Here is a 17,316-nt window from a genome sequence, read left to right as displayed (position 1 = left end):
CTTGACACTTTAGAGTTTGAGAAGCACCAGTATCTAGAACTTACTGACCTTTCCTACAACCTGACTACCATTTTGTCTTCGAAATTAACACTTCGCTTTCATATCTTCTTCCACCAGTAAATGTGTAATTATACGAGGTAAACACACCCCTCATGCTTTGAATGGTGGCAGATTTGACTGCTTGAGGACCTTCACACATGCTGTACAAGGATATTGCTGACACAGAACTGAGTGTCACCCGCATCACTCTCTAGATGTGTCCTGCTGCATCAGGGGTCCATTTTTAATAGACAATTATTACTGACAATTTCCAAAATTGGAAGAGGAGAACAGAGAGAAAGAAAGGAAGAAGAGGACATAATTCTAAAACAGAACAAAGCTCTTATTTGACAGTTTTCTACTTGTAAAACTTTAGGAAGGATCCATCATTTCTATGTACTTTACTTAATCTACAGTGGTTTAAGCCTGTGAGTCTATTCAGGAAACCAAACTAGGCTCAAAGGACATCACTGCCTCAACCAGTGATGACAGGTGGTTCAGTCCTGGCTCTTCCCTAATAAAAACAACTCCTAGAGTGCAGAGACCTGGGGGACCGGGATCTTCACCTGCTCCTCACCTCTGGGGAAATAACTAGACTCTGTTATCTTCTTCTGCCTAAGACTTTTTTACCCTCTCTTGATATTCATGTCATTATTGAGATTTAAGAAAGACAAGACAAACCCACCTGGAATCTCCGCATGTCACGTGGGTTTCCTGCATTCTTTAGGCAATTTTGGTTACATTTGAGGAAAAATTTCAAGAAGAACCTGCAAAGAAACAAATTATCACGGTTAGCATTTCAGTCCTGACACAGAAAGGAAAAAAAAGTAGTAAGTCGTGTCTGGGTTGTGCATTCTATTCTCCACGTATTTTCTGAAATACCTATGAAGGTGTTAGAGCCAATATGTTATTTAAAGCTTTAGCCTTTGTTTTGCATTTGAGCTGGACTTTCTCTATGAAGGAAACACTCTCAGTGGTGCCAACAGATCTCACAAAAGAATTAAGCCCCCAAGGAAGTATTTTTACTCAGAGGGAAGGTCTTCACCATAATTTAAGGTAGGCTCCAATTGGGTATAATTGCCTGAGAATTACTCATGGTTCCCAACAACATGTAATTTAAGTCCCATAAATTCACAGATGATGAACCAGCAAAATGCATGCTGGATGAATATAAGGAGATGGTAAACACTTTTTTATTTTAGTATCTCCAAATAAAATACCTTAATTAGTAGTACCCACAAGAAGTAGATAAGATTCACATACTGACTAAAGTCCTTTGACTTCTCAAATATTTCCTGTATGTTTTTCTTACGCTGCCTACTGTAGACAAAAGCTATTTGTGATTGAATAAGAACGTCACTGCCACCTTGGTCCCTGAATTGGTTCTAGAGTGAGATCCATGGGTTTTACTTGCTAGGGTGACCAAAAGTCCCAATTTGCCAGGAACAATCCCAGTTTACACCAGCTGTATTAGTGGAAGTATTAAGAGTACCCACTTTAATTCTCAAAAGTATCCCATCATGGATGATAAATTAGAGGGCCACCTTATAACTTTCTGAGTTATTTCTTTTTTTTAAGATTTATTTATTTATTTTGAGTGAGAGAGAGAGCTCGCACGTGAGCTCACAGGTTGGGGGGAGGGGCAAAGGGAGAGAGAATCTCAAGCAGACTCCCCGCTGAGCATGGAGTCACATGCAGGGCTCAATCTCAGGACCCTGAGATCATGACCTGAGCTGAAACCAAAAGACGCACTCTTAACCAACTGAGCCACCCAGGCGCCCCCTGAATTATTTCTTATGTTGTAGTTGTTAAAGTCCATCACAGGAAAACAGCAGGTATCAAAGGTGTGCTATTAGGACATTCATATTGGCAATCTGCTTGTTCTCCACTGGCCCATGTTTGGGGAAAGAAGCATTTTAAAAACCACCCTGAGGGACGCCTGAATGGCTCAGTCGGTTAAGCATCTGCCTTCAGCTCAGGTCATGGTCCCAGGGTCCTGGGATCGAGCCCCACATCGGGCTCCCTGCTCAGCGGGGAATTCTGCCTCTCCCTCTCCATCTGCCTCTCCCCCTATTCATGCTCTCTCTTGCTTTCTCTCTCTCTCACTCTCAAATAAATAAATAAAATTTAAAAATAAATGAATAAAAACCACCCTGAGTTCTCCATTCCCTTTTACTTGTAGGCCTATGGCTATCAGGCCCGCATATTTTCCAAAAATATCAGAATGTATTAAAATGCTGGGCAGTTAAATTCTTGTAGGGATTTTCTTTTCTTCACCTTTCTCCCATTCAAGCCTGCACTGGAGTATAAAACTCCCACCTCGATACATATAACCTGTGAAGAACTATCACGCCGTGATGCCTCAGTCTGAATTTAGCTCTGAGCACAAAGTCTATTGAGCAAATAATACAGGGGTCTTCAGAAATGAGAACACAGTACAAAGTTGCACTGAGTTTAACTGGTTTCTGAATACTGAACTGAGAGAGATCCCAGAAGAATCTCTCTCCTCTCTGGTCCCTGTAAAGAGGAGAATGTAGTGTGGGAGTAATTCTGAAGAGAGACAGTAACTTTGTCAACCAAAAGAACATTTTAAAATGTAAACATCTTGGGGCACCTGGGTGGCTCAGTCGTTAAGCGTCTGCCTTCAGCCCAGGTCATGATCTCGGGGTCCTGGGATGGAGCTCCGCGTCAGACTCCCTGCTCAGTGGGAAGTCTACTTGTCCCTCTCTGTCTTCCCCTGCTCATGCTTTCTCTCACTCTCTCTCTGCCCCTGCTCATGCTCTCTCTCACTCTCTCTGTCTGCCCCTGCTCATGCTCTCTCACCCTCTCTCTCTCTCTCTCTCAAATAAAATCCTTAAAAAAATAAGATGTAAACATTTTCCTAAAATGACTCTTTCAACATCATGCACCATTCAACCGCTCATCAATAAAAGCAGGCCTCTGAAAAATCATTTGCCCTTACTTCCAGGTTCTCTCCACAGAGGCCAAAGTTTATCAACCTTTCGTACAAGATAAATGACTCATGGAACACCGCTGAAGCCCAAATTTGTAAAATGGAATCTGGTCTGGCACCCCTTCCCCAGTAGGAAGAACAGCACTGTCCTTCCCTGGGGCCATCAGCTGGTCCTGACTCATGTCCCCTTTCAATATGGCAGACTTGGGAAGGGAAAGAGGTTGAGGGAGGGGTCCTTTCCTCTGAGCTCTCAGAAGGCCAGGGCTGGATGGCCCTGTAATCACACATGACTTTCAGAAGTTAAGGTGGTGAAACTCAAGGGTAGTGAGTCTGTCATCTTACTGGGGTTCAAGCCAAAGACACCTAAAATGTGAAAACTGGCTGCTTCTTTCAAGCACAGCTAGTTGGAAGGGCATTTTTAAAAACCACGCCAAGCCCTGGGAGAGGACTCATTGCCACTAAAGTGACAGTAAGAATCAGTGTGGTATGAAGGAAAAGCCTTTAGAAATACAGCCTTTAGAAATACCCAGAATGGGGTTCATATCCCAACTTGGGCAGGTACTGCTTGTGTGATTTTGGATAAGTAGCTGAACTTCTCAGCACCACTTCTCTATAAACTTCTAGTGACAGTCCCTACCTTGTAGGTCAATCGCAAACACGAGCTGCGAGAACGCCTGGTACCTGGTAAGCTTGGCGATGGTGGCAGGAGTAATAATGGCTCCCCCGGTGTTACGTGCTTAACCAGTGCTCAGCACAGTGCTAAGAACTTCAAATACATTTTCCCCATTTAACCCCCCTAAGTAACCTCTGGTAGTAAGCCCATTTTATGGATGAAGAAACTGAGGTTCAGAGAACTTAAAAAACTTGCCCAAAGGTTAGTAACTCTGAGTCTAGAACTCAAATTTGGCCAGAGCCTGTGCTTTTAACCATTATGCTACAGTTTTAGTAATAATAGAAGTAGTGCAGTTAGTCCCAACTGTACCATCGGTAGTCATTGTACCACAACGGCATTTACACTAGTAAGTGTAAATAAGAGTAACCGTACAAATAAGAATAATTACTGGCATTATGATTTCCATACCAGCAGCGTAAATATCGTGGAGGGAGATGTCATGGCCATTCTCCCTCCAGTGGCCCCCACCCCCGGTTCCCCAGGGTTGATAATATTGCCGCCAGTGTGTGTTTAAGACATTCGAGCCCCGACCCGACAGGCAGATTCAGGTTGTGTTAGAAGGAGCTGTCAGCACACCCTCTGGCATCTTCAAGTCAGACAACTGCTAGCCACCATGAGGGGAGCCATCTGGTGCCAAAATGGATTTTGAAAGACAAGCAAACAGGACGCTAGCTCTGCCAGAGAGAAACAGAATCAAGGGAGTAGGGCATCTTCTGCCTTAACGATGAGCAGGGGCGAGGTGCCTGTCACCAGCCCATCGTTAGCACAAAAGCTATGCTGGGCACACACCAGATCCCTGTTACCCTAAGCTGCCCTGTCACTTGGCATGCTGGCAGAATCTCTTGCCCGCCCTCTCGACAGTGGATTGCTTGCTGAAATTGAAGCCTTGACCATCTGTCGCCGGGAAGAGACGGCATCCATGGGTGCCTGGGGCCTCACACAAGCCCTTATGTGGCAAAGACGCTCTGAAGGACCCGTTCTTTTGGGGGAAGCCAGCCTTACCCCAGGGGGAGCCTCAGGAATTCTTTCAAAGTTTCCCCTCAGTAGATGCCAAATGCCTGACCCTTTCAGATCACACTTCCTTAAAGGAACTGAGAGGAGTTAGAAGTAGGAGTTAAAAATATCCCCACTGAGAGACAGAGTTAGACGTGGCACACACATTTTGGGGATGATTTATCGGGCTGTTTTTTAGGCATTTGTAAATGGGGGACGCATGCATGCCTGCTGGCCTATGGAGAGGATCTCAGATTCCGAGGGGGGTTTTAACAAAGCGGAGGTTATTGTAACTCAAAACCTCACTTTTGTCTCATGAATTACCACATTTTGTGTGGCGGGTGTGTTTGATAAAGTGTTGTCAGGAGAAAGAGTGTGGCAGCCTTCTCCCAACCGTGGGAAACAGACTGGAGGCAGGACAAAGCCCCTATTGACCCTATAAAGTTCCAAGGAGTTCCAGAAACTCCAGGAAACAGCCCAACCAGAACCAAACTCCAGTCTTTTTGGGGGGTGGAAGGCGTGGGGCAAGAAACCCAACACCTTTCTGTTAACTCTCAATATGAATAATATCATCTTCTGTTCATACAGTGTATTACATGAATCAAAGCACTTCTATCTCCAGTATCTCACTAAACGTTCATGGAAGTCCTATAAATTAGGCATGCCAGGAATTATCAACCTATTTAAAAGGCAAGAAAACTAAACTCAACAAAATTAAGATATTTATCTACAGTCAAAACTAAACTCATACCCTATATTGGTCAAAAGAGTCCTTACGGTATAAGTTTTTTTCCATGAATTACAGGACTTTATAAGTGATCTGAACCATCACTTAGTATAACTTTTTCACCATGCATATGAGAAAATTGAGATATCAGGAGACATGATAATAGCCACACAGTTATAACAGTTATGATAGCCAGAACTACAATCCACATGCCCTGACTTCTAGTTGTATGATTTTTTTTTTTCAAGAAGAGTGTAGGTTTCCAAAAGTCAACCCAATAAGGGCTCAACATGTGAGCTATTGAAACTTTTAGTCTCCTACCTCAATTAGGAAAGAGACAGTCATAAAACTAAAAGTGACATCCCATTAAAAGTTGTGTCTAGGTTCATCAATCAGGCTAATGTAGGACATTAGCCCATCATTGAACATTAACTGAACTGAACACACACATTTGTAGAACAAAACTATTTATTCAATGGTTTACTTGTATCACATTTTACCAACCAATAGATAGTCAGTATATTGAGTATCCTTCCATTTAACTAGCACAATACTGGATACCAAAGATACGTCTAGGCTCCCCCAAAAAGAAAAATCATTGATTTAGCCAACAGAACCTGACCCATCTATATGAGGATGTAAAGTAACAACAAGTAAAAATTATCTCTGTATACCCAGCACATGACACAGGATACAGAACCCAGCTGTTTTTCAGTAAATCTGTTCAACTAAACAGAATCCAGGACCTCCAAGCAGTAGAAATGAGAACATTCTACAATAAAGATGGCAATAGAGAATGCTGGGCAAGAGCTTGGGTTGGAGATAAGATAAGCTGGGTAAATTTCTGCAGTTCCCTGAACCTCGGTGGCCTTATTAAAACATGGGAGTAACAATACTTCTCTCCAGCACCACTGTGTCATAATCCTAACTTTGCTGTTTAATTTTGTGACTTTAGACAAATTACTTAACTTCTCTGTGCCTCAAATTTCTCATCTGTAAAATGGGGAAAATAACAGAATTTACTTTAGGGGGTCATTGAGAGTTAAATAACAGATGTGAAATGTTTAAATAGTACCCAGCATAGAAAAAGGGATCATTATTTTCATCATTATTTATTTCTGGCAACTGCTCACTACCTAGCACTAAGAATGTTTAGATTTTCAGATACAAAAAGGATTATTTTCTCTTGAAATGTGAAGGTTAAGAAAAGAAGCAAAGACCTATGTAACTGACAAGAACTATAGGTTTCATTGAATGACCTACAAAAAGAAAAAAGAAGAAACCAAGGAGAGACAATAATGACTAGAGCAGCTTTACCCAAAGACCAAGACACATAAAGGAGAGAGGTAGCAGCTTAAATCATGGAGGACTCCAGCTAGTCAGAACTGAAGGGTGCACACAGTAAAACTGACCATTAGGCAACAGCTTGTACATAATTAAATATTATGCAAAGCACTGCAATATAGATCTAGGGCGAGCAGGTTGAGTTTTTACCTTCCTCACCCAAATTCTGAAAAAATCACGTTTGGATGTTTTCAGCTGCTGTCATAATGTCTAGGCTGGAAAAGAAAAGCATCAAGGCACACCTAAACCAAGACATAAAACCCCCATTTGCAGTCTTAAGGCTCCCCAAAAGTTTTTCTGACTTATGTCCACAGATGGTTACGTGGCAGATCATCTTTCCCAAAGATATTCAGGACACGGAGGTTCACTCTGCCCCAACACAGGAAACAGCTGCGTGGAAACAACTGTGGGGTCCCTTCTGTGTGAAGTTCAAGCTGCTCCCACACACACTAACTGGAGGGTAGAGAGGGAAATGCCTCGCAAATCAAAGGGCCTCTTTGGAGAAGTCCTTTCCATAGACTGCCCCATCATCTTTGCTTTGACAACACAGCATAGAACTGCCTGCCTTCATGACCAAACCTACCGCCCAGATATAACCAAGGAAGACTTTCCAGGAGTACATGTATTCTCCCAAATTGAAAATATTTAACCAGAAAGCAGCTATTGCTACCCAGACCTCTCATGCTGCCAGGGGCTGTTTCAGAAACACCATCACTACCCCATGGTCATCCTCCGTGGAGAGGTAAACAAGAGTCCCATGGCCACAGCCATGAAAAATAGATCTCTCTTGAAAACAGGGAGCCAAAACAGCTAGAAAGAAAAAACTCTATTTTCAATGTCAACACTTTTGGGTTCCTGGTACACAGAATAAGTTGTAGAGTACAGTTCATCCATGTGAAAATATGATACCCATAAGTCTGCCAAAATCCCAAGGATGCCACAAGGGCGGGCTGAGGAGGCCAAACCTGTATAAGGACAAAGGTTGCTCACCACCGGGCTGACCTCCTTTCCTTTTCTGATATTAAAATGCACTATTAGGAGAGGATCTGCCTTGACCTAAGCCCCTGCAGTTCTGAGGCAAGGAAGGAAGAAAGAGAGAAATAAGATGACGGAGGGGATTCTTTGCAGACGAAGCAAATTCTCTTCTCTCTCCCCACAGTGGAAGGTGGAATGGCACCAAGCTGTGGCACTATCTTGGGGATCCCAGGGGGAGAGCATGTGGCTGCCCGTATTACTGGCCACTGACTTCAAGGAGTTTACTTTCTCCCCTGGCCAAGATCCCTCAGATCTTGGGCATTTCTGGAAAGTGTTCTCAGTCTGAAAGGATGAACATGATCAACTTGTAAAGTATTTGTTACCTCAGAGTTTGGCCCTGATGGAAGGACATAATTAGGGGCAAGATTTTACAAAAAAAAAAAAAAACGTGTTGGGATAGAATAGCAGCAGACGAAAGAATTTAAAAATAGCTTTAAGAAAAAGGATTCACTGCAAATGGGTCTCCTCATGCTAGAAGTCAAATCTGAAAGCTAGGAAAAAGCATCAGGATAGTGAGAAGGGAAAGAGGGGGACAAATAACCAATGGCCAATAGGGAAAGAATAAATTGCAATTCTTTAGAAATGACACAGGGATGGGTGCGGCAGCTTAATACCTACTGCTGCAAGGTTTGACTGGAAATGAAGTGAGAAATTATGACACATCCAAGGAGTTGTAAATTGGTGTGTTGCAGAGAAGGCGTTCATCTTCAGGGATACTCTTTTATAAAGATTACTCAAGTGCCAAGAGTTTCTTGCGAAAAATGCATTAAGGTACAAACACTGGCCCTTGGCAGACATTTGGAGTCATCCTAATAGACCAATCCGCAGCAGGAATGAGGCAAAGAACAGGCTCAAATGTATGTTTGTCCTTCTCAGGGCTGGGGACAGGCTAAGGACATATTCGTCTTAAACGGTTTTCATTACAAGGAACATGATCAGCAAGGAATCACCCAGCACAGAACTCCTGCAGACTAGGGGACAGGATTTGAGACAGACATCAGATGTTGGAACTCTGGGTCACTAGTACAATTCCTCCTCCAGTCTGGAAAAGAGGCAAATGCAGTAACAATATTGCTTTAATAATAATGATGCACTCTGAAAAGCCAAGCATAAAAAGTGAGATAGGAGGAGTCTCAATGCCTCGACTTAGTTGTTATTATAGCAAACACATGAATATACAACGTGGAGTTCCTGTTCTGAGTGCTTTACATGTATTAATTCACAACAACCCTATAAAGTACTAACTCTATTCTCATCTCAATGATCCTGAGATACCGAGATAAAATACTTAGGTAATTTGCCCAAGATTTCCTATCTAATAAGTGGTAGAGCTTGGATTTGAATGTATGTAGTTTGGCTTCAAAGCCCACATCCATTAACTACAGTCCTTTGTATTTATACATATTACATTATAGCAGTACAGATCATTGACCATATCCGACTATACTCTTAGTATCATTTCCAGATTCATTCAAAATTAAAGATAAAGTCAGCATAAAAATGTCTGGTATTGTCACTAGAATATTCCCAATTATAAATTTGAATGTTTCAATTTTGCCTGTGACCACTCTTGCCTATTTTGAACGCATTTGAACTATAACAAAAGCCTAGTCAGTTGGGTGGATCTGGTAATAGGGCCAAACCAAATTGGGAGAATGATGGCTAAAGCAAAACCAATATAATCTGGGTCTCTTGGGAGGAGTCAATGAAAATCATTTCAAGGGTTTATTTATACATTATGTAGATACCAGTCCCATAAGTCACTATCTTTGAATGTCTTTTTCACAGACAGAAAGCCACAGGTTGAAAATCAAAGGCTTGTGATACCCCTCTGTTTAACACCTACGTGTTTAAAGTTTTAAAGCAGATTCATTTAGAATCTCATGTTAGAATTTCACTTTTTCCTTTTAAATCCTCAAAAGGTTTCGATATTAGTGTCCCCTGTGGAGGTGAAAGATGTCAGAGAGAGATCAAAAAGTTCAAATTCATAGTAACTGAAACATGTGAGATTTTTCTGGATGCTCAACTCTTTCTTCAAGAGGCGATAAAGTATGAACATTCAGTGTCATTCATTTAGTCAACCAACAAATATTCCTCAAGAGCCTAATGTGTACCAATTCTCCTTTAATACCAATTGTATTGAGATCACAATTATTTGGTTCAAGTTTTCCTCCAAAAGAAAAATAAAACAGGAGAAAAACCCTAAAATCAAACTTCCAGGAAAACTTTTTGACTCTGAGGATGATAGAGTATTCGAGCATTTGCCAAGAAAAGCTGAATACCCATGAATCTTTCAAAGTTCCTAGGGGGATGGCAAGATTCTACCTTTCCAGACACACTGGCCCCCTCACCTGCCAACATTCTTTGCTTCAATCACATTAAGGTACATCCTGTGCCCTGAACATAAAGTTTCCTTCTTGCCTTCACCATAGGCTGTATATCTGGGTCTGAAATGCCTTCCCTACTTCCAGAACATCTCAGCTTCCCATAATTCTACTTATACTTCCAGGTGCTGCTTACATGCCCTGAACCCACAAAACCTTTCCAAATACCCCAGCTAGAATTAACCACTTCCTCCTGTGTTCTGTTTCAGCTCTTGTCACAACTGGTCTTCACATCTTGTACTCCAGTTACTTAAGTAATCATGTGACTCTCCATGACACTGCAGACCCCTTTAGAGTGACATTCTGTTCCCCACAGCACCTAGTATGGCTGTATATAGAAAACAGAAAATGAATATCTGACTTCAATTGATTACAAATATTAATGGCAGTAACTTTGAATTATAGCAAAAAGATTCTTTCTTCTTTCAATTTTTTCCTATATTTTCTGAATTTTCTATAAATAGGATTCCTTTAAAAAAAAAAACAATTTTCTGGTTGTAAAAAGTGAAGTAAGTATCATTCAGCATAGAACCTAGGGGATGTTGCCCCCATACTGTGATGGATAAATTAAGAACTAAAAATGATGAGTGTCTTTGCCAAAGTCTCTATGCTCTAGATTTGCCAGTTAATTCAAATGAGAATAGTTAAGAGCTATCCATCTCACCCTTTGTAAAATGTAGATCATTTATTAGTTTCACATATGCATAATTCATAAAAGACTATCAACTGGGCAGATTCCACACCACTGATGTCCTCAATTTCCTACTTAAAAAAATTCTCAACATCAAAGTTTAAAATATTATCTCTAAGTTAAACTTGCCATTGTTCTTAAAACATTTAAGCATAACCCAAAGGGAAAAAGGACATGTAACTAATAATATGAAATGGATCTCCTCTAAAATTCTACATACCCTTCTGATGACTTTGTTGAAATCCAGTGATTAAAGCTGATGGTTTGCTATTTCTTGGTTCAGCCTATTTCCTTAAGTCATCCATTTATTCATTCAGTCCATCTTTCATTCAGTAAGTATTTACTAAGCACCTACTAGGCATTAAGCACAAGCACAGAGACAACTTTGTTCCTGCCCTTATGGAAGCTCACCAAAGTATACTTCCTAGGTCACCGACATCAGAATTATCTGGGAAACTTGCCTGGTGGGAGTAAGTTAGGGGATAAGGTATTCAAATAATTTTCACGTACACTGGACCTTGAGAATTAATACCTACTTTATTTTTTAAAAAATCAACAGTAATGTCAATACCATGTAATAAATGCAATGGTGTTATACTCAGAAATAGTGAACTAAAGAGAAGGGATAAACATCTAATCGTGTGTCACTGAAACTGAGCACAAAAACATGTTAAATCACCTCTGCGTAAAAAGAAAAGATAGGGGCACCTGGGTGGCTCAGTCGTTAACCGTCTGCCTTTGGCTCAGGTCATGATCCCAGAGTCCTGGGATCGAGCCCCGCGTCGGGCTCCCTGCTCGGCGGGAAGCCTGCTTCTCTCTCTCCCACTCCCCCTGCTTGTGTTCCCTCTCTTACTGTGTCTCTCTGTCAAATAAATAAATAAAATCTTTAAAAAAAAAGAGAAGAAAAGAAAAGATAAATTTCCTCCCCCATCCTGCCTCATCCCCAGCACAAGCCACAGAAAAGAAAGGAGTTTCTGGTTGCCAGAGTAAGCTGATATTTGACCAATTTTTGCTTCAAAGAAAAGAAACAAGCTCACTTTTCTACCAAAAAGATAAAAAACAGAAACAAAAAAGCCATCAGCTGAAAAGCTGTGTCCCAAGAGAAAAAGCACAGTCCTGCTAAAGATGAAAATTCTTTTTGAAACCTGCTGAAATCATCAGCACCCTTTCAAAAATCCACTCCACTTGTCTGCTCACTTTTCTGGACACACCTCCCCTGGTCCCAATCTCACATCATCATGTGCTGCCTCCCATCCTCTGGGCTCACACACCACTGGGGATAATAAATTTAATTTGAGCAATGGCTTTCATGGAAAAAAAAATCACTGCATTCCAACACATCACACAAGCTGAGTTCAGACAAAAACAAGTGACTCCTTAATTTGGATTTAAAGCTCAGGATCAGTCTTCAAATAAAAATGACCAGTGAGCATAATGCCCACAGAGCACGGACAATAATCTCATGAGCTCCAAATTATTCCAGTTTATAGTATAATGATCCAATAAGTCTGCATGTTCTAGTCCATAAAAATAAAAGAAGAAATTTATCATTTTAAAATCATAATGCAAAATAGAGTCTGACACTTTATTAAGCACTATTTATCATGATATCATAAGGATGCTGATGGAAAATGAAACTAAAGCAATATCGTAGACGAACAATGACACAATTTAGTCTTTCTGGGGGTGCTTTGTAGTCACAGGTCATACCCTCGTGCCCTCCCTACCATGTGTCACTCTTTAATAGCTTAAATCAGAAACACTGGAAACGAAATTTCAAAGAAGCTTTTATCATGAAAATTGGTCAAAAACATCATAAAACAAAGAACACTAGAATGGGATGAGACCTTAGAAATTTTCTAGTGCAGATATTCTTAACCTAGAGTCCATGGATGATCTACTGGAGTTCTTGAATGCCTGAACACCTGAACATCATATCCAAATTTTTTGCACACACTTTTCTGTGGAATGGGTCCAGAGTTTTCACAGGTTGTGGAAGGAGTCTGTGAGTTGAATGCCCAGAATCCATTTTCCCCTATTTTCATAACTGTCCTCTATTATCCTTTTGGAAAATTTCCTCCCCCTCACTCAAGAGTCCTTATATTTCAGCAGCACAAATTCATTCCAAGCCTGGACAAGAGTGGTGCTTATCATCCAGGTCTGGCTAGTCACAACAACACCTCCCCAAACTGGGTGATTGCTTTAGAAATGGGCATCTGACCCAAGTCAAGCCAATCAGGCCTAATCCAAGCCAGTCACAGGATATTTGTCTGAGTGGCTAAAAAACAGTTGGTTTACTGTTCTTTAGTAAGTCTGAAGAACTTGGTCTACTCGAGTTGGACCCAGAAAGATATAAGGCCGGGATGCTTACAAACGCTATACTTAGAGATGAATCCATAATGGAATATAATCCATTGTCCCATCTAATAGAGATCATAGGACAGGAACTGGGATAGGTGAGGAGGAGAGAAGATAGGGGGAGCTAATATCAGACAACACCCTCCACACAAGGTGGAAACGTGAAGATGAAGCTGTTGACACAATGATGAAGCTGAAAAGGAGCAGAAGGGAGGGTCCCAAAAAGGTGTGTGGAAAAGAGAAAAAATATCCCATCTTTTAAGCCCTGGTAACATTAGGCTATACAACTTCCACATCCTATGGCCTCCTCCTAAGTCACTAATATATATATATATGTGTGTGTGTGTGTGTACATATGTATGTGTATATATATGTTATTTTATATATATAATATATATTATTATTTTTTAATAGAGCACCATTGTGTAAAAGACAAAAGACTTGAAATATCTACTAAGTATCACTGAAGTTCAATTAAAAAATAAATGCTATATGATATAAGATTTTGTTGAGAACACTTAACACCATTTGAAACACATAACGAGGTTTTTTGTGATGCTTCATTATAACTATTTTATAGGATCAATAATTGGATTTAAGAAAAAAGACTTAGGAAATTTTATCAACATGCAAAGAAATCTGCTAAATACAAGGTGTCAATCTGTGACTAATAAACTTTTAAAAGATACACTGCTAGCTTAGACATTCAACTACAAACCATTTTAATGATACCTATTGTAACCAATATTTTTTAGATATACCACAGAATTTAAGGCAACTCAAAATGAGCAGGAGGGAAAACTATATATATACCAGGAATATGTCTGAATGGAAGAGTGAATACGTGAATACCTTGTCTACAATGGACAGCCTTGGCTATTCTCCAGCCAATTGACTCCATGGAGAACATGAGGACGGTTTTGCCAGAGCCTCCCATTTCAAGAGAAGCTGGAAATACATATTGCTAAGTGTGAAACTTGCCAATCTTCCAGGCGATATAAGGGTCAGACAAAATAAGTCTGGAAAAGGGGTCCCAGTTTGCATCCCTCATTCTAAACTGTAATAACCAAAGTAGCAGCAACTCATTTGTCTGTGAGGCCATGATGGGACTTCTCTGTGTCCATCTTTGAGTTTTAAAAAATTATAGTAAGAAGAGGAGGAGCAAGATGGCGGAGGAGTAGGAGACCGAAATTTCGTCTGGTCCCAGGAATTCAGCTAGATAGGGATCAAACCATTCTGAACACCTGCGAATTCAACAGGAGATCAAAGAAAAGAATAGCAGCAACTCTCTGAACAGAAAAGCCACCACTTTCTGGAAGGTAGGACGTGCGGAGAAGTGAATCTGAGGTGATATTTGGGAGGATAGATGGCGGGGAGGGGGCCTCCGTCGGCCGCTTCTGGCAAGTGATAGAGCCGCGGAGCACAAAATCAGAACTTTTAGAAGTCAGCTCCGCTGAGGGACGTCACTCCAGTGGCTAAGCGAGGGGTGGAACCCTCGCTGGGACAGTGTAGTCTCAGGACCCTCGGGGTCACAGAAAGACCAGGGGTGCCTGAGTGCAGCAGAGCTCCCAGGTATCAGAGCGGGGAAGCCAGCTGCAGAGACGGAGCCAAGGAGTGGGCTCTCAGCTCGGGGTTGTCATAAACCGCGATCCCCGGCACAGTAGGGCCACTGCTCCTCCAGCAGGGACCCAATAAGCGGCAGATCCGGGGAGACTCCCCTTCCTCTCCCGGGAGGGGCGGCACGGGAGCGCACCGCAGGGATCTGCTGGGTTTGGAGACTCCACACCGGGTCGTGTGCCAGAGATAGAAATGCTCAGTCACAGGCTGGGCAAGCACGGAGTGCGGCCAGAGACCTGGGAGATGGGAGTGATTGACTGCTTTTCTCTGGGGGGTGCACTGAGGAGTGGGGCCCCGAGTTCTCAGCTCCTCTGGGGCGGAGATTGGGAAGCCGCCATTTTCACTCTCGTCCTCCAAAGCTGTAGGGAAAGCTTGCAGGGAACGAAAGCTCCCGAGAGCAAACCCCAGCAGATTACTTAGCCCTGACCCCGCAAGGGCGGGGCAATTCCGCCTGCGGCAAAGACATTTGGGAACCACGGCAACAGGCCCCTCCCCCAGAAGATCAGCAAGAACAGCCACCCAAGACCAAGTTTACCGATCAATGAGAACAGCAGAACTCCAGCGCTACGGGAATACAGCTCGTAGAATTCATGGGTTTTTCCCCCCGATTCTTTTTTAGTCTTTCAAAGTTCATTTTTTTAATTTTCTTTTTTTCTTTTTCTTTTTTTTTGAATTCTTCTTTTTCCCTTTTTCAACCAACATCTTATCAATCCCTTTTTTAAAAAATCTTTTATTTTTCATTTTTAGAGTCATTCTATCCCTTCATTGTAGTTAACCTTATTTTTAGTATATATATATAAGTTGTTCTCTCTTTAAAATTTGGGGATACAGTTTCTTCTAACAGACCAAAATACACCCTAAATCTCTAGCGTATGGCTTTGTCTCCTGCCTTAGTCTCCTGCCTAATCACATTCTCTCCCTTTTTTTTTTTAATTTCTCTTCTTTCTTTTTTCAACCAACTTCTTATCTTATCAATTCCTTTTATAAAATCTTTTATAATTTTCATCTTTACAGTCATATTCCATCCTTCATCGTATTTACCCTTATTTTTGTACATATATAAGTTTTTCTTTCTTTAAAATTTTGCAAGGCAGTTTCTTCTAACAGACCAAAATACGCCCAATTCTAGTGTGTGGCACTGATCTATTCACCAGCCTGATCATATTTGATCATATCCTTTTTTTCTTTTTCTTTTTCTTTTCTTTTTTCTTTCTTTCCCTTTCTTTTCTCCCAGTTTCAGGTCTCTTCTGATTTCTTTAGTGTATATTTTTCTGGGGTCACTGTTACCCTGTTAGCATTTTGTTCTCTCATTCATCTATTATCCTCTGGACAAAATGACAAGATGAAAAACTCACCTCAAAAAAAAGAACAGGAGGCAGTACCAACTGCCAGGGACCTAATCAATACGGACATTAGTAAGATGTCGGAACTAGAGTTCAGAATGATGATTATAAAGATACTAGCTGGGCTTGAAAAAAGCATGGAAGATATTACAGAAACCCTTTCTGGAGAAATAAAAGAACTAAAATCTAACCAAGTCAAAATCAAGAAGGCTATTAATGAGGTGCAATAAAAAATGGGCGCTCTAACCCTAGGATAAATGTGGCAGAAGAGAGAATTAGTGATATAGAAGACCAAATGGTGGAGAATAAAGAAGATGAGAAAAAGAGAGATAAACAGCTACTGGATCACGAGGGCAGAATTCAAGAGATAAGTGATACCATAAGATGAAACAATATTAGAATAATTGAGATCCCAGAAGAAGAAGAAAGAGAGAGGGGGCAGAAGGTATATTGAAGCAAATTATAGCAGAGAACTTCCTTAATTGGGGGAAGGAAACAGCATCAAAATCCACGGGGCACAGAGAACCCCCTTCAAAATCAATAAAAATAAGTCAACACCCCAACATCTAATAGTAAAACTTACAAGTCTCAGAGACAAAGAAAATCCTGAAAGCAGCTCAGGACAAGAGGTCTGTAACCTACAATGGTAGAAACATTAGATTGGCAACAGACCGATCTACAGAGACCTGTAAAATCTAAAATTAGATTTTAAACCAAAGACTATAATAAGAGATGAGGAAGGACACTATTTCATACTTAAAGGGTCTATCCAACAAGAAGATCTAACAATTGTAAATATCTATGCCCCTAACATGGGAACAACCAATTATATAAGCCAAATAATAACAAAAGCAAAGAAACACATCAAGAACAATACAATAAAAGTAGGGGACTTTAACCCCCTCCCCCCCCACCACTGAAATGGACAAATCATCTAAGCAAAAGATCAACAAGGAAATAAAGATTTTAAATGACACACTGGACCAAATAGACTTCACAGATATTTTCAGAACATTCCATCCCAAAGCAACAGAATACACATCCTTCTCTAGTGCCCATGGAACATTCTCCAGAATAGATCACATCCTAGGTCACAAATCAGGTCTCAACCGGTACCAAAAGATTGGGATCATTCCCTGCCTATTTTCAGACCACAATG

The 17,316-nt window shown here is 41.1% G+C and overlaps 1 protein-coding gene across 13 annotated transcripts in view; it reads right to left on the bottom strand.

Annotated features, from left to right (window-relative positions):
• Nucleotides 1–17,316, bottom strand: part of EBF1 (EBF transcription factor 1) — a 394,047-nt gene that overhangs the window by 140,185 nt on the left and 236,546 nt on the right. For all 13 annotated transcript variants that reach the window (XM_021697812.1, XM_021697789.1, XM_044916873.1 and 10 more), the window contains one exon: nt 725–806. In XM_021697812.1, coding sequence (XP_021553487.1) covers nt 725–806 — 82 coding nt within the window. The remainder of the gene's footprint in view (nt 1–724; nt 807–17,316) is intronic.

Source organism: Neomonachus schauinslandi, chromosome 7 (assembly GCF_002201575.2).
Source record: "Neomonachus schauinslandi chromosome 7, ASM220157v2, whole genome shotgun sequence".
Taxonomy (NCBI): domain Eukaryota; kingdom Metazoa; phylum Chordata; class Mammalia; order Carnivora; family Phocidae; genus Neomonachus; species Neomonachus schauinslandi.
The sequence above is the reverse complement of the archived record's forward strand: the minus strand, read 5'-3'. Positions and strand labels throughout refer to the sequence as shown.